The sequence below is a fragment of the Artibeus jamaicensis genome, unplaced genomic scaffold, assembly GCF_021234435.1.
Source record: "Artibeus jamaicensis isolate MK-2021 breed Jamaican fruit bat unplaced genomic scaffold, CSHL_Jam_final contig_935, whole genome shotgun sequence".
Classification (NCBI taxonomy): Eukaryota; Metazoa; Chordata; class Mammalia; order Chiroptera; family Phyllostomidae; genus Artibeus; species Artibeus jamaicensis.
The window spans coordinates 1,154,985-1,179,521 of NW_026522016.1; the positions used below are offsets into that span (position 1 = coordinate 1,154,985).

General features: G+C 37.1%; 1 protein-coding gene across 1 annotated transcript in view; it reads left to right on the top strand.

Moving 5' to 3' along the window:
• Nucleotides 1–24,537, top strand: part of LRP1B (LDL receptor related protein 1B) — a 1,762,610-nt gene that overhangs the window by 841,168 nt on the left and 896,905 nt on the right. The window contains exons 5-6 of the mRNA XM_053655128.1: nt 903–1,031; nt 22,163–22,420. Of these exons, the coding sequence (XP_053511103.1) occupies nt 903–1,031; nt 22,163–22,420 (387 nt within the window). The remainder of the gene's footprint in view (nt 1–902; nt 1,032–22,162; nt 22,421–24,537) is intronic.

A 24,537-nucleotide genomic window follows, 5' to 3' on the forward strand; every position in this document is an offset into this window, starting at 1 on the left:
AAAGTGGCCGATCCCTCAAAGGGGAAGGACCAAGAGTCCCCTGCTCAAGGTGCTTTTTTATTGGGTTCATTTGCACAAGAATACAGGTAAGGATCAAACAATAGATATCATTCAAAGAACTATAAGGGCTTATTCTCAGTCAGGGTTGGATAGCTAACCAGCCATAAAACTTTGAGAAACAAACTTTTTGCTTGGACCCTTATCATTTAAATGAGAGCATTCTAAACAAAGCAGGTTTCACAGGATTTTTACATATTCTTTCTTATGCCTGATTCACCCCATACCTGCCCTTTCCAGCACAGGGCTGCACCACCTTCCCCATCATAGGTTTTTAGGCTTAAGTGGATTAGAGCCAGGAAGCACTTCTCCCAGATGAAAATGGGGACTCAGGCTATGTCACAATAGCCAGGGAGATGAGGATCCATCACTCCCTCTTTGTTGCAGCCCCCCCCCCCCACAGTCATTCCATGATGGCCTCCGAAGGGATCGTGTCTGGCCTAAGTTGCCCCTCTCTGAGGGGTCGTACCCGCCATGGATATCGACCATGCTTTGGGGGCAGGGGAAGAAGCGCTTGCTGCCAGAGACAAGCTTTGCCTCCTGTGGCCCACATTCCGGATGTCACAATGGGAAGCAGTTACAATTCCTGAAACCAGACAGAGCGATTCCCAACAGATACTGAGTTTGATCTTGTATCTCTCTAACTATTAAAGCAACAACAAATTAGCAGATTCTTACATTTTTATTTATTACCATTTTAATTAGTGTGGTTTTGAAAAGACTTGGAGTTGACCCTTTAAAAAAAAACATTGATCTATTTCCAAAGTTTGAAAAAAATGTTTTCTTCAAGGACAAATACGCCCAGCAATAAATTTGCCTAGAAATGCTGTCTGTGTTCCTTTTAGATCACGATGAGTGTGCCGTGTATGGTAGCTGCAGTCAGACCTGCACAAATGCCTATGGATCCTTTGCTTGCAGCTGTGTGGAGGGCTACGTACTGCAGCCAGACAACAGATCGTGCAAAGCCAAAAATGGTAAGTTATCTCTTTTTGCCCTTCCAGGACTTATTTCCTTCTTCAAGTTCCTTTTCATTAGAAATGTAGTAGAGCCACATGGACAGTGGAAAAGAGAGATTTTTGCTTTACTTTAATTCATTGACCCATACTTAGAAATCCAGAGTGGTTTCTCTAGCTGTCACTGATCATTATGTGACTCAATATTACAGGAAGTTTCTAATGAGCGAAAGACTGTTTAAAAGGAATGGATTGATTGATTTGGATTACCCAGAGTTCTCCTGGACTAGGCAATAAGTTCCTAACTGGTTTCTGTTTTCCTTCCAAAACTTATACTCTGCATAATCGTTCAAGTGACCTGCTAAAATATGTACTAGATCATCTTAGTCTCTTAGACAATTCCTGATAACTTTCACTTCCATGAAAATAAAATTCTAACTCCTCACAGGACCTATAAGTGTCTAATGGTCTTGTCACAGGTGGGTACAGGTAACCAGGTTCTTGGTGATTGGGGCAAAGATTTGAACCGAACACCCAGAGTTTATAGCAGAGAACATGGGAGCAAGCCAATTCCAAGCAGAGATTGACCTCATGGGCTGGAGGCTCTTGTAGGGCAGAGCCTTCCTGACTAGTTTTGGCAGCTTTTACTGTGACAAGTAGTTGTAAAGCTACTGCATATGTGGTTTCCCATGGTTTTCCTGGATTGGCCGCCAGAGAAGGGGGCCCCACAATGTTACCTAGTTGACCCCCCTTCTCCTGGGGTCCCCCTGTACTAGGTTCACCTTTCCCTTCACCAGAGAATTATAGCTCTCCATGTTAGAGATTGGTGAAAAGCAATTATTTATTCAAGTTATACAGACTTAAGAGTAATGACTTGATGTCTTCATCAAAATCCCAAGTCCCTTAAAACACCCACAAACACACACAGTCCTTCTTTCCCTCTTTGCCCAGTCCATGATACCATATCTCAGGAAAAGAAATAGAAAGCTGTGTGGCAGTTCTCTGCTAAAGCTGCATGATGATTCTTCTCATGGCTGCAGGGGGAGGGGGTCTCCCCCACTCTGGCCAAAGCCGCGTGGTTCTCTCTGCTAAAGCTACATGGTGATTCTCTGTCACATGGCTGCGGGAGTCCCCATTCTGGCCAAATGCACGTGGTTCTCTCTCTAATGGCTGCTGCGTCTGCATTTAAATTGCCACGCCAATCTTCCTCTGCACTCCCATTTCTGAGTCCTCCCACAATCGGCTATACCCGCGAGGACTTCCATATCCTCCCAGCTTTACTGGGCTGCCATAGTGAGTCCAGGCAGGTGTGGCCCCATGGGGTGCAGCCAATCATCTCTAAGCTCTCACTCAGGTGCTGTAATGAGGGCTGGGGAGTTGCCTCCCAGTTACAGCTTGAGTGGAAGTCAGTCTCTTCTCCCTGGCTCAAAGCATGGCCACAGCTATTTAACATATCTATGAAACCAGTTAATGGTTATAGATATGTTAAATGACCATTCTAGAGGTTATCTTCAAAACTGTTGCTATGCAAAACAACTCAATGGCTCTGCTCCATGTATCCCATCCCCCCAGCTCAGACTTGTGGGGGTGAAGACATCCCATATTTTTTAATATTTCCTGGACACCCTGTGTTGTGGACCCCAATGCAAATTCTTCTTGTGGGGGCCCCTGGCTGTACCCTCCTACAGTCTGACACCATTCAACTTTCCAGTCCCATCTCCCACTCTCTTTTCATCATACACCAGTCAGATGGATTTCCTGCTCCTTCCTCAACCACACTGCTCTTGCACCGATATCGTTCCTCTTGCTGGGTTATCTGCCTACTGTGCCTTACCCTATGATGCTCACATTCTCATCATTCAAGTTTTGATTAAAATGGCAACATTCAGAATGACCTTCTCTGATTATTCTATTTAGTGGTATATATTCTTTTTTAACACTATCTTACTTTCCAGTTTAATTCAGTATGCATACCTATTCTATCACTATGTGATTTTTAAGTCTTATTTTCCTAAAATAAAACAGACTTTATTTTAAGAGGTAATTTATGTATTAGTTTATGCCTGATTTCCCCAGAATAATGTGAACATTAGACTATAGAACTTGTTTTGTTTTGTTTGTTGTTATTTACTGAGTTTTGTCATTGCCTGGAACATATAGGTTCTCCATATTTGTGGATAGAAGGAAAGAAAAAGGGAGGGAGGGAAAGAGGAAGGGAAATAAAAAAATGAGCCTTTTTTCTGATTAAAATTACTAAAATGAGTGCTCTACTCTTAAATGTTTGAATTTCAAGTTTCAAGACTACTTTATTTTTTTTTACTTCTAACCTGCAAACAAAGCCTATAGTTTTACATAGCATTTCAGCCTACCGTAAACACTCAATGGGCATTGTTGATTTGTTAGTGAAATATCATGTTCAGAGGTGATAGTAACAATAGGTAATATTAGTTTTTTGTGGGCTGAATTAGGTTTGGAATATACAGGAAGGTATTAAACATTATATTCCATCTGGCTTCTTTTGCTTCCCCCCAAATCTGGTTTCATTTTAAAAATTTAAAATTATGATGTATTGATAAATTAATGAATATCTTTCCTCACACTCCAACTATTAGCAATTGGAAAATAAGGTATGGGATGGGATTTTCTTTTTCGAAGCCAGACTCTCCAATGAGAAAAGCATTGGACTTGTTTAGCAAGCTGCTGCTGCTGTCTCCCTTTACAATATCAACTCATATTATAATTTCAATTATTACGCTGTGATAGTATGTTTAATTATTTACAAAGCATATGTGTATACAAAATTGCAAAGGCAGAAACTCTTCTACTTCTTAGTTTCTTTCTTTGAATTACTGACTTTGTTTATGAAGCCCTGTTTATTTTTCAGGGGCAATCCTTGAGAAAAATTAGGTCAGGTTTTATGTTCCTCTTTGCCCACCACTGAGAGTTCTGGTTTTAAATATTGATGGAGTAAGGAAGGAGAAGGCTTGTTCTTTGCTGTTTCTATTGATCCATACAATATTGCTGTGGATACATGGGAGGAATGTAATGTAATAAACTCCAAACAAAGAGGCACTTTCTCTCTTTCTACATGGAAAAGATTTCTGAAAATAAAAGAATGTAACCAGAGAGGCTTGGTACATGATGATACAATGTTGCCTCAAGGAGATTTGATGATTCTGGAATATATAAATGTCTTCACTTCTAGGTCATTGGCTTGTTGTCAATATAGGCCCAGAGTTTGAAAAATGCACAGTTCCCATGGGAAGTTTTCTGTGGTTTGTAGTTTTATGAATATAAATTGTGAGCAATAAAGTAAATGGGCACCAGTCTGTAACATACACTGACTAGTTCAAAAGGTCAAATGGATATTTGAACCAGTGTATTTGTATGATTCAAAAGGAAAACTATCAGTTTTGCTTTATTTTCTACATATTTATAACAAGTGAACCAGAGGACATATTTGGCTTTAGTTTTACATAAAATTATATTTTTTATTGGCTTTAAAATTTTGTACAGCACTTTGATTTTGTTACCGAACAACAAGAGGTCCGAGGGAGGGGCAATACAACATTTGGCCCACCTAGGGATGCCCAAAACTTCTGTACAACAGGGGCCCCTCCCAAAAACAAAATACTAAAATCTACTAGGCCCTTCTGTCCGCGCCAATTGGAAAGACATCTCTTAATGCCAGAGATTTGTGAAAAGGAAACAAAATGTTTATTTAATGCTATTCAGGCCTAATGCCACCACTAAAATATCAAAGTCCTTCAGGGTATACACCCACACCCACACAGCGCTCCCTTCTCCCACTGTCCCAACTCCAGGTACCGTAAATCAGGAAAAGAGCACACGTCTGTATTGCAGGCTGCTGGCACCGTCAGCTGTGTCACTGTGCAGGATCTCAAGTTAATCCAAAGTACTGTGGTACCCTCTCATGGTCCACTGGCAAGAGTCCTTTGTACCCAGTTCCAGTCAAAGTCTCTCTTGCTTTTCAGGCCCGGCGGCCAAAGGGGGCACCCCAAAGCCGCGTGGGCCTCTTCTACCAAAGCTGCAGGAGTCCGCACTGCACCAAAAGCATGTGGCTTTCTTCTTCACCTGGCTGCAGGGAACTCCATTCTGGCAAAGCTGCGTGGTTTTTTCCCTTTCACCTGGGAAAGAGGGGGTCCGCACCCTGCCAAAACCACGTGGCTCCCTCTTTCACCTCACCAAGAGGGGGTCCTCACTCTGCTGAAACCACGTGGCTCTCTCTCCATCTGGCCAAGCGGGGACCCTTCATGTCTCGGAGCCAGTCTTTTCCAAGCTCCCACACAGTGGCACCCTCTCTCAGGGGCGCAGCCCCTCATTACCTCCTGAGTCCCAGCTACTTCCTTCTCACTCAGGTGTGCAGCTCCTTAGTTACATCCTGAGTCCAAGCCCTTCTCACTCAGGAGCGCAGCCCCTAGTTCCCATCTTGAGTCCTCCTAGTTCCATCCTCAGTCCCTGGCTAGTTCCTTCTCCCTGGCTCCAAACTTGGCCACTGCTATTTAACATATCTATGAAACCAGTTAAAGGTTATAGATATGTTAAATAATCATTCCAGAGGTTAGCTGCAAAACTGTTGCTATGCAAAACAGCTCTCAATGGCCTGGCTCCATTCATCCATTCACCCTGGGGGGGTGGCAGTGAGGACATCTTATATGTCTCTCCAATATTTCTATACACTCTGAATTCTGGACACCTTTCCAAATCTTTTTTTTGGGGGGCCCCCCCTGGCTGCACCCTGTATCAATTTTACTGTGGTGTTGCTGTGACTGATGGGAGCTAGAAAAAAGTTTCACATCAAACCACATTTGTCATAAGTCTTTGTCATTTCTCCTTTCTGTAACCTGCCTGCTCAAATTGGCCTCTTTTTCCTTCCTCTATAATTCTATTTTATTGGACTCTAGAACCTGCCTATCCTCCAAGTCAAGCCAGAGTTCCAGGGATCTCAGAACCTGGGAGTTGGGGGAAGCTAGGGAAAGTTAGAACAAGCTGACTCAAGAGAGGTGGTATGTGTAAAAGATGTCTAGGCTTTAGAAGGGAAGAACAATAGAAAAATATCAAGCCCAAAAGATACAATGGGAAGCTAGAAGCAGACTAAAGAGGAGGGTTCTTCAAAGGCCTTACTAGATGGTGGGGAAATAAAAGTTCCTGGAAGAAGTAGCCTTGTATGTGAAGGAAGAGAGACACAGAGTCGGCTGGCCTGGAATCCGTTTTTATAAAGGTGATGAACCAGGATGATAGCACAGGATGAAAGCATGCTTACTCCCCAGGTATTTACCTTGAAGCTTGTTTGCTGCCTTATATTTAATGTGACAACTGATAGTATTTGGTAAATTAATCTAAGTCAGTTGATTATCTCTCCTTTGTAATATAATGCCTGAATCCAAGTAAAATTCATAAGACTTAAGAACACCTTTAAGAACTAACTCTGATGGAGGGGGGCTACAGGCTCTGTAGCAAATGGGGTAAGAGATTATTAATGTTAAGCAGGAGGCACTTCAATTTCTGTTAATTTATGTAGTACAGACAAATTATTTCTTTTCTATGCTTAGTAATATTGACCTGACTACTAAAATAAAGAACTAATTATTTCAGAGTTGGCAGGAACTTTAAAGATAATCTAGTCCAATTATCCATTTGATATTGAACAAAATAACTTCCAAATGGAAGAAAGTCTACAATGTATATAAAAAAATCTTTAACTTAAATATACATACTTGTTATTACAATGTAGAAGGAGATATACTATAATATGAATGTCATGATGGGGTGTTTATTGATTTGAATGGGACACACAGTAAAAGCTAATAACTTTTTATTAAACATTAGGACTTTTCATTTGAAAAAAGTTTTAAAATTAACTGTTAAAACATCCATAATTATCTAGTGAAACTTTCTGTATATTTTACATTTTTCTGGTAACTTGTCAAATATGAAAATAAAAAAGTTTTTATTTTTCAATTTACCTTCCCTTCTTTTAACTGATTTAAACTGATTTAGATGTAAAAATATGTGTCAAATGAGCGTACCCAGGGCTGAAAATTGGCTTAAGTAGAATGGATAAGAAAGAAAGTATTATCCAAGGGTGTTTAATTCAGGAACTGTTTGCATTTTTATTTGTGATAAATTCAAGCCCATTGGACTATATTTTTCAGTGTTGCAGCCACTTGCTGAAGTTGGACACTTATCTCAGCATACAGTTCTGTGAAAGCAACACAGCTCTAATGATTGCACAGTAGAGCAGCAGCATAAGGAGTACTAAATAATTGTGTGCTCGTCAGCACAGAGGCGCTTCATTAAATGATACCCTGAGAGACAGTGCACCTACCTCTTTGCCCTGGAACGACCAGAGTAGTGAGAGAAGAGAGCTCTTGGAATAACTTTGGGATTCTATTACATCTTATAATCTGCATTCACTGATTGGGAGAAAGGGAGAAAGGGAGAAAGTGTTAGGCATTGGACCTCATTGTTGAAATAAATGCAAATCGTAGTCTCTATAGTCCACAGGAGCATATTTCAAGCCAGTGTTTGAAAATATTTTAAACCACTTGCTGTTTTCTTTATTGCAATTCTTAAAAGAAAAGAGAAAGAGGGAAGTAATACAAAATATAATTGTCTATGGCTCCTATATCTAACATTTAACTCTGTTATTATTTGTTATTTTCTTTTGGAATTTCAAGGAATCATTCATGGTTTTTCTACCAGGGCTGATGGGAAGAATAGACACATGCTTGTATGGAGAGGGAATAGTTTCTGATCAGAGTATCAGAGCCTCTCAGCCACTTACAATGCTTGGGACTCCATTATTAAAATATATTTCCTTGTTCTCTCTTTTCCTTTCTAAAAAGAAGCAGCCTATATTAAAAAGTAAGTGTCCTTAGGAAGGGCAACATTGTTACTAACCTTAATAACTTACGAGACTAGTAGATCAGATCTGTTTTAGTATACCATCTGACTAAGAATGGCTTCCTGCAGAATGATATGTGATTATGTCTCAACATATGAAGATTTACTACTCAGAGTTTTTATTATCTTGGGTAGCCCAAGGTCTAGTCACTGCATTTTGTCATTTCACTGAGGCACAACCATGAATGGTGCTTGATGCCATGATGGTACCTGAGAAACTCTGAGCTAGGCATGAACGCAGTAGACCAGCATCAGCACAATAATCCAGATTTGTTATTTACTCAGTCCCATATGCCTGGTGGAAATTATGTATACTGCAATAAGTGATAAGTGGCAAAGATATAAGATATAGCTCAATGCCTGGAAACAGTACATGCTTGGTAAATATTTGCTGGATGCTTTAAGTAATTCCTTTCCTAAGCATTCAGTAAGCAGAAAAAGGGTACTGGGATGCTTCAGATCAATTAAATAAAAGTCAAATTGCTGGAACAGATTCAAAGGACAATAAGGAGTTTTGCCAGTTTTTTCCCTGTTATTGAGGGTTCATGCTGCCTTTGTTATATATAGTATTGATGTTGAGGAACAGTTTGGGGGGTTCTGCATAAAGGTGTACCTGCTTCACCAAGGCCCTGTTCCAATAAACATACAATTCTAGTGTGCTTGCTTTGCAAGGATAGCTGAGAACAAGCTACCCCTCCTGCAATCAGGCAGTATCCTATAGAAATAAAGGAGCTTTGCAAACCCTTCGAAAACTTGGCCTGGCCATTGAACATATTTATGTATTTTTTGGAGTATTCCCACCCTACATCTTCTCTGGCCCTTCCTTCACTCAGCTGGAAATCACATTTCGTGACAGGGTAGAGCAAGAATTTCTGATGGAATTTTCATTACCCAAATAAAACATCATACTGTTTTTCCTGCTCAAACATTGCAAATGAATATGCCAGTGTTAAGATATAATGTTTTTTTTGTGTGTGTGGATTTTATTTGTTTGTTTTTTGCTAGAGAAAATCACTTTCACAGTCTAGCACCTTCCTTGAGATCTTGAATCTTTTTTACAAAAACAAAGTTTCAAGACTGATAACAATAAACATAACCACGGTGTCTCATGTGTCATAATAGCTTTGGTTTACCCACGGTCAAAGAAAATGTGAAATGTAGGAAAAAGGCATGTCTTCCATTGTCTTTATTACTTACCACTTTAACTGCAGTCTCATGGAGGACTGCTTTGTTTGGGTATGAAGAATTAGGTAGCCACATTATGGGATCTACCTTTGACAATCAATAAACTTTATTTTTACAAATGGCACAATGTAGAGGTACACATTTCCATCATGCTATTTATTTTTTTTGTAGAATAGCTATTGAACTACTAATCAAATCCTCAATTTTAAATGTGTGATAGATAATATGCTCTATAATTGACTCCCTTTGTCTTGACATTAGACAAGTATAATGAAAAATAAACAAAAATGAGGCATATTTATATTTAAAGGCAGTAAGTATAAGGAGTTTAATTTTTAGATGAGACAAGAATATATATATATATGTATATATATAAAACTTTTCAATTGCTTTTGGGGATAGTAGAATTATATAGCCATTAAAACCCTAAGGAGAAGAGAAAATAACTTAAAACTTGAGAAAAAGAAAAAAAATGTACTTTGTAATAAGAAAAAATGTTTTCAGAGAGCCTTGAAAGCATCACCTGTGTCAATTTCAATCAACAAGGTAATAAAAGCAGTTAGAGAATTCACCTTGGCATTCTCTTCTATAGAGTCCATCTTGCCCTTGACTTTGATAACTAATATCTACATATTTTCCCCAGTTAAGCTGCTTAAAGTTATTTCATCCCTGAGAAGAGAAAATGTGTTCTACTGATTGCATTTTTAAATGTGTGTGCGCATTTCTTTTTAGCACTAAGACTCACAAAGCCTTTATCTGTTCTTCCCATGCAAGAAAAATGTTGCCAAATTGTATGAATTATGTTTTTACAACCTTAAGAAGTTTAGGACAATTTACTGTCAAATTACAAAAAACAGATTTAGGAAAGTAGCTAGAAGTTTGGTATGTAATCCCCACTGAGTACTTCAAACGAATCTATCTTTTTAATAATATAATGGAAAATTGAAATCTTAAATACAGGTTGTATATTTACATCTTATCCAAAAACAATGAAATAGATGAATAGGCCTATCTGCTTCCCACATCTAGATAATGAATTCCCATCTATCTGCCTTCTTCTATCTTATCCAAAGATAAGGATCTTGTTTCATATTTCCCTGAGAAATTAGAAACAAGCAAAACAGAACTTTCTCACCACAAACTTAATTAAATCTACCAATGTATTTGACTATGGAAGCAATCACTCCACTTTCCTCTCATTTGAATAAAAAACCAAAATGGCTTTGTTCCTAAGGCTAGCCCTGCCATCGTGCATCAGTCTCATCTTCTCCCACCTGTTCCAGAAGTAGACTCACACAATCGCCTGCTTTATTTCTTGACTCAGCAATATTTATTTTTTTCCTGTATCATTCCTATTAGCATCAAGTGTGAATATGAAACAACTTTCTTTAAATCTATAGTTCTCTCCAATACCACTCCATTCCTCTTTTCCCTTTGTTAAAAACAACTCACAAAATGTCTTGTCTCTTTCTCCCCTTCCTCTCCCTCTCTTGAATGCACTTCAGTGGATCTTACATTCCTATCACCCACTTAACACCTTTATTGACAAGGTTACCAGTGACTGCCAGTGGCCACATTACTCATTATCAGTTTTGACTGGGACCCTGCCTCATGGGGTCCACCACACTGTGGATGTGATATAAAACATTCACATGGACTAAAAAGAAGCAGCATCGCTTTTTCTCTCAAGGGGAGAAAAAGCTGAGGCCCTTGCCGTTACCGGCCTTTATTGGGTTTCTCCGCATATCACATAATGGTCCTCATTTACTATGCATAGGTTAGCTTTATGTGGTTACCTTTTACTGATATGTCCACTTTGCCAAAGCTGAGTGGCGGTTCTCTGCTAAAGCTGCATGGTGATTCTCTCTACCCCAGCTGTGGAAGTTCCCACTCTGGTCAACAGCATGTGTCTTTCTCACATGGGTGCAGAGGGTCTCTACTCTGGCCAAAGCTGTAGGGCTCTCTCTCTCTTCACTGCCACATCCATGTGGCCCTCTCCTCTACCAAAATTGTACATGGCTTTCTCCTCAGTGGTTGCCACATCCAGGTTTAAATCCTCATGCCACTCCTCCTCTGCAGCCCCATTTCCAACTCCTCCCACAATCCACAATCGGCTACACTTGCCAGCACTCTCGCATCCTTCCAGCTTTACTGAGCTGCCATTATGAGTCCGGGCAGTGTAGCCCCACAGTGTGGAGCCAGTTTTGTCCAAACTCTCACACAGGTGCTATAACCTGGGGGACCTGCCCCCAGTTACGTCTTGTGGGGGAGTCCCTTTCTGTTCCCCTGGCTCAGAGCATGGCCACAGCTATTTAACATATCTATGCAAGCAGTTAAAGGATATAGATATGTTAAATGGCCACACCAGAGGTTAGCTGCAAAGCTGTTGCTATGCAAAATGGCTCCCAAAGGCCCTGCTCCATGGGCCCTTCCCCCAACTCGCACCCATGGGGGGAAGGGGTGAGGACATCCTGTATATCTTTCAAGTATTTCCTGGACACCCTGAGTTCTGGACCCCATTCCAAATCCCTATTTGGGGCCCTTCTCTTGGCTGCATCCTGTTACACTTTCTTCAATGTTGCCCATCTTGGTCAGTGTCCTTCCCATTTACCAATTGTTCAAATGAAAACATTGGAGTCATCCATGACTCCCTTTTTTTCCATAAACCCTCTGTTTCAAACTTTTAAACACATTCCGATTTAACTACTCCCCCTAGGGGTCAGCCCACGTTCCCATTACTACAAATGCTTTACCTCTCTTTACAGAATTTATTACTGCCAAATAATATTAAGTAATATTCGTTTACTTGTCTGTTCCCCCTACTGAAATATAAGCTCCATGAACATAAACATTTTATTAGTTTTGTTAACTGCTATATTCCTAGCACCTGCAGCAGTGCCTGGCAGAAGTTAGGCATACTCAATAAATATTTGTTAAGTGATATGCAAATACTGTAGCAGTATTTTCTTTTTTAGGGGGCAAAATAAATATGGCTTTTGAGGTCCCATACTTTTACACAGGAACTACTTTTATGAATAGAAGTTATTTAAAGGCAATTTTTAATGAGCCAACGTCTATTACATTTTAACTCAGGCAGCACCTATTTATAACTTAAAGAGATGTGTCTAAAATGGGAATATTGTATTTATATAGTAAAAGTAGTTCCATCGTGCTACAATTAGAAAGGTGACTAAGAAATTCAAAAGTTATGTGAATTTTTTACCAAACAAGAGGCCCAAGGTGGGGGGCAATACTTGGCCCACCTGGGGATGCCAAAAATTGCTGAAGAACAGGGGCCCCTCCCAAGGACAGAATACTAATACCTACTGGGCTCTTCTGTCCACCACCAATTGGAAAGACATCTCTCAATGCCAGAGATTTGTGAAAAGGAAACAAAATGTTTATTTAATGCTATTTAGGCTAATGCCTGCACTAAAATATCAAAGTCCTTCAGGGTATACACCTACACCCACACAGCTCCCTTCTCCCACTGTCCCAACTCCAGGTACCGTAAATCAGGGAAAGAGCACACTTCTGTGTTTCAGGCCGCTGGTATCATCAGCTGCATCAGGCAGGATCTCGAGTTAATCCAAAGAACTGTGGTACCCTCTTATGGTCCACTGGCGAGTGGTCCACTGTACCCAGTTCCAGTCAAAGTCTCTCCTGCTTCCAGGCCACGCAGCCAAAGGGGCACCCCAAAGCCACGTGGGCGTCTTCTACCAAAGCTGCAGGGGTTTCGCACTCCACTAAAAGTATGTGGCGTTCTTCTTCACCTGGCTGCAGGCATCTCCATTCTAGCAAAGCTGCGTGGTTTTCCCTTTCACCTGGGCACTTATCCCCTCATGTCCTGGAGCCATCTTTTCCAAGCTCTCACACAGGCCTCTCTCCCTCAGGGGCGCAGCCCCTAGTTACATCCTGGGTAGCAGCCACTCCCTTTTTCCTGGCTCAAAACTTGGCCACAGCTATTTAACATATCTATGAAACCACTTAAAGGTTATAGTTATGTTAAATAATCATTCTAGAGGTTAGCTGCAAAACTGTTGCTATGCAAAATAGCTCTCAATGGCCCTGGCTCTATTTGTCTCTTTTCCTTGGGGTGGGGGGGGGGGTTGAGGACATCTTATATGTCTCTCCAATATTCCTATACACTTTGAATTCTGGATACCATTCAAAATCTTTTTTGGGGGACCCCCCTTGGTTGCACTCTGTATTAAATTGACTCTCTCTAGACTATCTGCTAGTTTTAATCACTCAATAACCTAATATTTAAATGAATTATTCTAAAAAATTTTGAGACTCACTAATATAATTTTTCAATGATTATCAATCAAACATATTTTATTTTTCTAATTAAAAATTACAATATATCATTTATTTCATTTTACTTATTAAACTACACTATCATTTTCAAATTTACAAATTTTGTAAAATATTTTTAAAACACTGGGGAGTCCATATCCATACATTTGTCAATGTGCTATTCATTTATTATTTTTAATATTTTATTTATTTATTTTTGGAGAGGGGAATGGAAGGAGAAAGAGACAGAGAGAAACATCAATCTGTGGTTGCTGCTTGCCTTCCCCCTACTGGGGACCTGGCCCGCAACTGAGGCACGTGTCTTGATTGGGAATTGAACTGGCGACCCTTTGGTTCACAGGCCTGTGCTCAGTCCACTGAGCTACACCAGCCAAGGCTCAATGCAGTTATTCATTTATTGTATACTTAACTATTTGACAAATAAGGTCTCAGATAATAATTTAAATTCTTCCTTTTTCTGGTGGACCAGCTCTTTAAAAAACAGGGAAATATGTAAGGACAGATCATTTTAAAATAAAAAGATGTTTTGTCTTGGTTTGTTTTGTTTTGGTGGGAGAAGGGGCATGGTATTAATAATTGTTATTGTTTCATGAAATTATCCTTATTCCTGTGAAACAACAAATTTCCTTGTCTCTTAACCATCACACTTCAAATGAAATACCCTCTAATGCAGGTACCAGTATTTCATTAGTAAGGTGTAAATAGTAAAAATGCTTCACTGTGTAAAGTCCATGGTCAATTGGGGTTGATTGATAGTTTACAAGAGTGAAGTTCTACGATGCCAAAGACAAACTTGCAAAATGTGACACTGGATTAGTGTGCCAACACTAAACTCATCATCTTTCAAAAGTGACTCCCTTTTCTTTCCTTAGATTTTTTATAATGATGTCATTGTCCTCATCACTTAAATATAAGATTTCTGTGTAATCCTCACAACCCTCATTGTCTGCATAAAACAATCACTATAATTTAGTACTTCTATTTTACTACACCAGCCCATCCCTACTTAAGAACTTGATGCCATTTATTTTACGTCCTTATAACCTCTTTCCTGAGAAGTTAAAATAGCATTTCTGTGTTAATACTGATATCTAATGCCTGTGTCCACAAGTTATTTTTTTCTTTATGATTTTGGTTACTATATTCATAGTTAAAAATATAATGGCAATGAGTTTCTCTAGTTACATGTGTAAAGTCTAGTAGTATGTTACTGACCCTCTAATGATTCTCTGCTGCTTATTTTTCTCCTAATGACTTTTGCTTCCAGTAGGACTATTGGCACACTTGGCCATTCTTTCTTTCTGTTCTACATCAATCTAAACAGGAACAAAGATACATTTCCCACTCACTTAACTCTTTTCCAAGCTCTCTCCAGAATACTACAACTAAGGCAGTGTGTAAACAAGACTGTGAGATATTACTTTCCCATCAGATATGAACTATACTATAAATACACTATTTTAAAGTAAAAACAAAGAAACTTAAACATGTAAATGGAAAATGTATTCATTCCAATATATCCTACTCACCCATATAGTATCCTATGATTCATTTCCAACTTGATCTTTGACACAGTTTTTATCATCTTATATTATCCAAAGTTTATAGTGGCTTCCCATTGCACCCTGAATTAAAAGTAAGTTTATCATTTTGATATTAAGTAACTGCACACTTTTCTCAACCTACTTTCTCAGCTACTATAAACTCTACAATTTTAAATCCAGTTCTTTTCATTTAGTAATAATGTGATATTAAGCAAGTTACTTAAATTCTATATAAATTTGTTTTTTTTAATCCATAGAATATAGATAATGTTAGAACCTTATTTTAGGTATGTTTTGAGTATACAATAAACTAAAAAATATGAAGCATGAATTGCAGTACCTGGCTTCTAAATTAAGCTCAAGAGGAGTCAGCTGTTATTACTAATATTACGAAGTGTTTCTACCGCTCAGACCTGCTCTAGCCTCCAGAAAACCAAAAAACTGAGGTCAATATCTTCCCAATACTTTCTACTTTTTCCCACATCTTTGCTTTTGTTAAAACTACTTTTTTTCCACCTGGCATCTTTATTTTCAACTCTGTATGTCTAATTCTTTTGTTTCCATTAAAACAAGGCTGAGATCAAATGCCATCTCCATTAAAGAACATTTGACTTTACTAAACAGGTGTATCTTAGCCCTGACTGGCATGGCTCAGTGGGTTGAGCCTTGTTCCACAAAGCAAAAGGCACCAATTCGATTCCTGGTCAGGGCACATGCCTGGGTTGCAGGCTGTTTTCCAGTTGGGCATGTGCGAGAGGCAACCCATTGATGATTCCCTCACACACCCATGTTTCTTTTTCTTTTTTCTTTCTCCCTTCCTCTCTCTCCAATAATAATTAAAACGTATGTCTTAATAAAAAGTACCATGACATAGGTGGCTTATAGAAAACAAAAATGTATTTTGATAGTTCTTGAACCTGGAGATTTGAGATCGAGGTGACAGCACAGTTAGATGTAGGCTCTATTCTGGGTGGTAGATATTCACAGGGACATGTGGTATGCAGACATGGCAGAAGGAGCTAGGTAGCCTCTTTTATAAGGCACCAATCCCATTGATGAGCATCTTAACCCTCATGAATTAAACACTTACCTAAGACCCCCAACCCCATTTCCTAATACCATTGCCTTTGGGCGCTAGGATTTAAAAATATGAATTTAGGGGACACAAACATCTGGACCATAGCTAGATATCAAGCAAACACAGAAAATGGACTCAGGGACATGGATGACAGTGTAGTGATTACAGTGGGGTGGGGTGGAATGGGGTTAAAAGGTAATGGAAAAAATACAATAAAAATGTTAAAAAATAAAACTCAATGTTATTACACACCTTTTATAACATTTATCAAACCTGACTTAAAAACACAGAACTTTTGTATATATACCTTAATATTTTTACTAGTTTGTATCTTTCTTGAAGTACACTGTCATAGTGATCTTCTAACCCTAGCTAAATCACATATCTATGAATACTAAAAAAATAAAATAAAAATACAGCCAGTAAAGCATTTTAATTCAAACAATAGTTTAGCATAAATACATTGTGACAGTAAAAAGCAGTTCTAAAATAAATTATAGCATAGTTGTAGCAACATGCATTTTCTTGCTTAGGCCAATACTACTTTTAATGCATTTTAATGTTTCCACATTAATTCATATTTATTTATTCTTATAAAATGTGATAAAATAGTTTTCTTTGATATGTGGCACAATATATTCATATTCTAAGTATCACTGACTTCAGTAAAGAGAATTTTTCATTAAAATAGTTAAGAAAAACAGAGAAACAGATTTAGCCACATGTGTCTTATAAATGAAGAAGAATGTATGGCAACCCTACATTTTTTAACTTACATAATATTAACTATCTACATTTTTAGTTTGGTTTAGTTAACTTTGACCTATAATTTATTATATTATTTGAACAATGTTTTCTCTCTCTCTTCTTAAAACTATATTACTTTCTCCTGATACTTCATATTCAACTTTTCAGTTCTTTCTGTGCCCAGCTTTAGAATTAAAAAAAAAATTGTTCCCTACATAGATTGCTTTTTATTTTTTTAATATAGTAGTAGTTTACTTCCATTGAAGGTTGGCATGATTTTTTTTATTACAAGTTGTTAACATTCTTATTTCTCAGTTCTTACTTCATCTCACTTTTCTTATTTTGAAGAGTTAAGTCCTGGCTGGTGTGGCTCAGTGTATTGAGCTCTGGCCTGTGAACCAAAGGGTCAGTGGTTTGACTCCCAGTCAGGGCACATGCCTGAGTTGCAGGCCAGGTCCACAGTAGGGGGTAGGTGAGAAGCAACCACACATTGATGTTTCTCTCCTTCTCTCCCTCCCTTCTCCTCTCTCTAAAAATTAATAAATAAAATCTTTTAAAAACATGCATTTCAAAAGAGCTGATACAATTTACACATGATAAACTATGATTAGAAATTTAAAATATTCTTTCAATTATTTTAAGTTCATATTCATTAAAAACCATTTATTTGTACTGTGTAGATTACAGTTTTATTTTTTCTTATGCTTTGGCCTTACTCTGACTCTTTGTTTTATATATTTTACAAGCAAGTCATGACTTAAACTTTTGTTCAGTTGAAACTGGGATTCTTTTTCATCATTGACTCAACAAATATTGAGGTGTACCTACTGAACTTATTCAGAGGAGATAATTGTTCATCACTGGATTAAGATAGATCAGAATATTGTGTAACTAGATGATATGTGTATATATGCATTTATTACATTTATTTGTAAGTATTTGAATTCACAATTCTAATAACATAAAAGGAAACTAGCTAAAATAATGTTCTTAGAATTGAAATAATAGGAAGTTTAAATAAAACATTAAAATAATTTTTATTCACTCTGAAAACATCTAGTTAGCAGCAGCTATATATTGTAACAATATTGTTATATAGATACACACACACACACATATATATATATATACCTATGTATAAACTCAGTATATTTTTGACTATGAGAAGATAAGAGTATGTTTCTAAGGATATGGTTATAGTGGCTTGAAATTTAAATAGATATTTTAATGAATCTCATCAAATGAACTTTTCCATATTCCTTAGTTTCTCTTTTTAATTCATGGTTTTCTAAAAAGTTTTCAAAAACTGTTTCACTTACTAATATCACATAACTAATAGAAAAAATCACTTCATGATCATACAGGGCACAAATACAAGTCTTTATAACTGGGAAGAAAAATATTGTTTTGTTTTATCCTCACCTGAAGACAATCCTAGAGGGGAAAGAAAGGAGGGAGAGAGAGGAATGAAACATTCATTGGCTTCCTCTTTCATGCACCCCAACCGGGGACTGAACCTGCAACCTACACATGTTCCCTGACTGGAAACTGAGCCCACAGCCTTTCAGTTAATGGGACAATGCTCCAATCAACTAGCCGTACTGGCCAGGCAAAAGTACTGTTTTTTACATTGCTGACATAGAAGGAGTGGTGAAGCAGAGGAGGATGACTTCCTTCAGCATGAATCAATTGACAGCCTAGAAGAGGTTTATTCAAGCTAAGTCTTGGTTCTCTAGGTTAGAATCTTGACTGAGTGCTTTCTTGCATTTCAGTCTCTTCTATGTGGAAAGTTAATATTTATTACTTCTCACTAAGTGCTGATGTAGTTATTCCTTTGACTGAAGTCAGGTAATGTACTTTTCAGCTACTCGTTTGGGGAGCTGTCCACTGACTCTAAGAAGGGCATCTAATAAGAACATCACATTTATTCTGGTCAGTCTTTTATCCTCATTACTCAAGTTAATGGTGCTGTTCAACTGGCATGGGTGATGATGCACACTAGTGATCAGCAGTGGTGCACTTAGAGACAGACTATCTTTGCCAGGCTTATACCGGCTTTCATGATGAAGTAGAAAAAAAGAGATTTATGTCCTTAGCCCCTGATGATTTTTGCATGTTCTTATCTTTCAATGGCTTCCTTTATCCTCATGCTAAACCTTAAATTTTTGTCTAAAGAAGAAAACCACAGTTAATACTTAGGGACATTACTTCAGCAAAGGACATCACAGCTAATTTTGTAAGTATCCTTTCTCTGGTATGCCATTTTAATTTTAAAGTCACTACTATTAAATCAAAACATAACAGATTAGAAGCATTTGGCTTCCTTTTTACTGTTTTCCTGTTTATCTGAAGCTTTAAAATCCTAATTTGATATGGTTTGCATTAAAACAATCAATTGATTCACTCAAAAAGCAGCTACAAAAATCAAATAGATTGATCAATTATGTCAATTAAGTATTGACTGCACTGATCATTATTTCATTCTTATCTCAGTTTCTCAAGGAATCTCAGTGCTTCTTCATAGTCCAGTCTCTCTCCAAATAATGTTTATGACATACTTAAATTTACTGACTAGGCGCCAGTTAAGAAATTATAGTCTATATTCGGAGTTCTCATAAAGGTTGGCAGCAAAGCAGTTTTCAATAGTGGTTTATTTTTTGTAGGAAAGTCAACTTCAATATAAATCATTTCAGTACCCAAATGAAGAAAATAAGCACCAACATTAATGTCAGTATATCTTTGTTAACCTGACATCAAGCCATCTCAGACCCCTTCTGAACCTCAGAAATCTGTATTCCAGCAGGGTTCAAGAGTGACACAGTCAACTTGGAAAAACAAACAAACAAAAAATGAGCTAGGAGTATTGAAGAAAGACCAACTCTGGACTCCGAATTAGAGAATGGCAAGGGCAGGTATTACATGGTTTAAGATGACTTTAAGAGACTAGGAGAGAAGCTAACTGGCCAACCAAGCTCAAATATAGTCACTTGACAAAATTATATTAAGCAGTGATAATTCACAGTTTTACTTATGTGCTGAGAGAGCCTTTGTTGTGGAAGTCACCTTAGCATTTTTGAGGCTACTTTTTTGTTGGTTTATATGAGGCTTTCTAGGAAAGTCTGTTTTCTCCATAGGGAAGAAACTTTTGGGCTAACTAGCTTTATAATCTCATTGAGTTTTTTGTTATTGTCATTAATTTTTCTTTGTTTTGATGTTTTTATAAAGTCCAAAACTTTTATTGTATTTCTGAAGGCAGAGAAAAATCTTGTAGCTTGATTGAGAGAATTTCTTAGGTGGGTAAAAAATACAAATACTCATGGAAGGGCTTGGGATGTTTTTTAGAGTTGACATTTTAAAACTTTAAGGGGAGACCCAAAATAATCTTCATTGGATGGCTGTTCTATCTAAGGTAAACACAAGGAGACTGATACCCCTACTCCCACCAGAAATGATGAGAACGATTAAGTAATACATTCAAGACTTTAAACTTAATTATAGTAGTCATAGTATATGTTTTAGCCTCATTTTTTCTACCTTTACAATTCTCAGTATCAGTTTCCTAAAAGATCAAATGATGTTTATGAATTTTTTCTGAACATCCTGTCTTTGGGTTCCATGTATAGGTTAAGAAATAAAATTCTTTTATAATATTTCACAAAATATTTCTAAATAATTCTACTATGCAAGAATTTCACATGTATTTTTTATTTATTCAGAAAATTTGTATTGAATGACCACCAGGTTTCAGGCTTCATCAGAATTCTAGAGCTATATCTATATGCTAGAGCAAAAGTAGAAAAATAATATATCAATAAAAAGTAAATAAGATATATATGTTTGGTGGTGGTAAGTGAAAAAATAAAGCAAAAAAAATGGTATAGAGAGTATAGGTAGGGGCTTGCAACTTTTTATAAGATAAAGGTATGTACTCACTAGAAAAGTGACATTCAAATAATGCCTGAAAAGAAATGAGCAAGTTGCCTATTCTCATATATTGGGGATGATAATTCCAGGAAGAAGAAAGAGCCTCTGATTGGGCAGCTTACCTGGCTTGTTTGAAGATGAACAAGTAAGAAGGGTAATGTGTCAGACGTGAGGTACACAAGGGTGAGAGTAGTTAGGAGATGGAGGGGCTGAGTCCAACAGGTAATGGGAATACAAATCAAGTAGGGATTTATATGTCAATTCACAGGTTTTGACTTTTACTCTGATTTGAAAGAGAGCCTTTTGAAGAACTGGGCAGAAAATTGACTTGATCTGCCTTAACAGTTTAAAAGTATAACTTTGACTATTGCACTGAGATAGACTAATGAAGGGGAGGGCATGGATGGAAGCAGGGAAATCACCTAGAAGGTGATTGGAGTGATCTAGTTAAAAGATGACGGCAGCTGGGAGCAAGATGGTAACAATAGTCACTGAAAAATGGTAGAATTCCTGATAAGTATGACATTAGAGTCAAAGAGATTTTAATGGCACAGTGGATATGGGATAGAAAAAAAAAGAAGAGTTGAAGGTTTCCAGATTTTTTTCAGTTTACTAATTACCACCAAAGCTATTCTGAGTATAGTTGTATAGTTAAACATATTGAACACTAATTTTATATGAGCTGTTACTGTCACCTTCAAATATTAAAATATATTGAAATTCTCATCAATTTAGTGTGTATCCAAAGCTCACAATCCTAATCCTGAAAAAAATGCATTGTTCAATAAGTAGTACTGAACACTTTTTTTTTTTACCTTTAGAATCTTGTTTTCCTGACTATAGGAGAGAAATGTAAAAGGAAGTAGCTCAGTAATCATAATCTAGTCACTAAGGGAATGTGTGACTAGTTAACTCCTGGAGCCAGTCAAAGATCCACTGAGGCTGAGGTCACAGGTCCTCTTTGTAGGAACCTGTCAGCTTTGCAGGTTCTGCTCCAGAAAATCTATTTCTGACCTCATACATCCACCTCAGAAAAGCAACCTCTTGCTCACAAGGGCAGCTGGTAACACTGTATGGGTATGTCAGTCCAGATCCATCATCACCGCTAGAAAAATAACTCAGAATACTTCCTTTACTTACCAGGAAGAAAGCAAATAGCATTGTTCTCAGATATGGAGAACACATTCTTACTAAGAAAATACAAAATGCAAATGTTCAGTGAGCTGTTTTCCTTAGAGAAAGAAGTGAGCTGAAATATATAGTTAGTAAAGCATACATAAGGGTTATTAATAAATACTATTTGTAAGTATTATTTTATTCATAATGGAATGAAATGCAGAATAACAATAAATAATACAAAATTGTGAAAAGAAAAAGAGGAGGGTTTTTTTTACTGAACTCACTTTTTCTTTTCTCTTTTATTCCAGAACCTACACACGGACCACCTATGCTATTAATTGCAAATTCTGAAACAATTGATATTTTCTATCTTAATGGAAGTAAAATGGCAACCCTGAGCTCAGTTAATGGAAAAGAAATTCATACTCTGGATTTTATTTACAATGAAGATATAATTTGTTGGATTGAATCAAGAGAATCTTCAAATCAGGTCAAATGTATTCAGATAACGAGAACAGGAAGATTAACAGATGAATGGGCAATCAATATTCTTCAATCTTTCCACAGTGAGTATTTCCTCATATTATAAGCCACTCTTTCAGGAATTCATTTCCATAGCAAGAGACATGATTCTTAGATTGTATAGCATAATTTATGCCTATGAAGAGCTATTTATTCAAGTATAAATGCACCTAACATATTCATTACATGTTTTGCATATACTCACACATACACATATAGTTTTACTATTTATATAAGTAGTGAATTGCAGACGTAGATTTAATTATTTTCAATGCTTATTACAGCATTATCTCAGTAAGAATTGTGATTTCTTTCCACTGGATGATAGTACACAATGTGATAGTGAACGTGGATTAGAAAAAAAAGCAAGAAACAAAATTGATAAATATAAGCTCATCAATATAGTGTTTGTTAAAATAACTTGAAAGTATTAGGTTTATGCTAAGTGCTAACTACTACCTGTGTTTGTTGAGATTTTTCCCTAGCAAATCAGTTTTTCTATCCTATTATTCTATTCCAAAAGGGTGAATTATGATTGGTAATTCACCTTGATTTCTTATGCCAGAAATTCACAAACTAGTAATTGCTCTTTTCTTCTTGAATATAACCATAAACTAAAATCACATTATTATACACACTGACACTCACATGTATATACATCCATGTACTCAATGATTTAGAGAAAAAGAACATATCCTTACAAATGCCGCTAACATAAAAATAAGAAGAAAAATAAAAAATATTAAGTTAAGAAGGAAAAATTCTTTTATTGAATGAATGTAGTTTTCAGGTCTAAAATAATTATTTAGATTTAATAATCGTATTTTATTAATGTTTTGGGCATACAATTAAAGGCATTGATTATAGATTTTTATTAAACATAATAAAATGGTATGATGCAATGTTATATAATAACTATTAGATTATATAAGCCAACATCAAAAATTATAAAAATTATTGTATATATTTAAGTAAACAGAAATAAATCTTCAGTAGGCAGTATCTGACACTTTGAAGAGACTTTGTTTTTTTAATTTTATTTAGTTATTTTTCAAGTACAGTTTTTTGTCTATTTCTCCCATCCCAGCCCCCCCCGCCCCTTGCTCCCCACCTCCTTCCCATTTCCACCCCCCTTAGTTCTCGTCCCTGTGTTCTTCCTATTTGTTCCTCCAAATCCCTCCCTTTTTTCCCCTTAAATTCCCTTCCCTCTCCCCTCTGGTCACTGCCCCCTTGTTCTCTATTTCAGTGTCTTTGTTTTTTTTTTTTTTTCTGTTTGCTTGTTTGTTTTGATATTTAGCTTCCTATTAAAGGTGAAATCATATGATATTTGTCTTTCAACACCTGGCCTATTTCACTCAGCATAATGCTTTCCAGTTCCATCCATGTTGTTGCAAAGGGTAGTAGCTCCTTCTTTCTCTCTGCTGCATAGAATTCCATTGTGTATATGTACCACAATTTTTGGATCCATTCATTTACTGATGGGCACCTAGGTTGCTTCCAAATCTTGGCTATTGTAAATTGTGCTGCTATGAACATTGTGGTGCATAGGTTTTTTGAAATTGATGTTTTAGGATTCTTAGGATATAATCCTAGCAGTGGAATTGCTGGGTCAAATAGCAGGTCAATTTTTACTTTTCTGAGAAAATTTCATACTGTTTTCCATAATGGTTGTACCAGTCTGCAATCCCACCAACAGTGAACTAAGGATCCCTTTTCCCCACAACCTCTCCAACATTTGTTGTTTGTTGCTTTGTTTATGATAGCCATCCTGACTGGTGTTAATGGTATCTCATTGTGGTTTTAATTTGCATATTTCTGATAGCTAACGATATTGAGCATCTCTTCATGTGTCTCTGGATCTTCTGTATGTCCTCTTTGGAGAAGTGTCTGTTCAAGTCCTTTTCCCATTTTTTAATTGGGTTGGTTGTCTTCTTAGAGTGGAGTCGTGTAAGTTCTTTGTATATTTTGGAGATTAAACCTTTGTCTGAGGTATCATTGGCAAATATGTTTTCCCATACAGTTGGCTGTCTTTTTAATTTAATACTGTTTTCTTTAGCTGTGCAGAAGCTTTTTATTTTGATGAGATCCCATTTGTTTATTCTTTCCTTTACATTCCTTGCTCTAGGGGACATATCAGTAAAAAAGTTGCTGCGTGAAATAT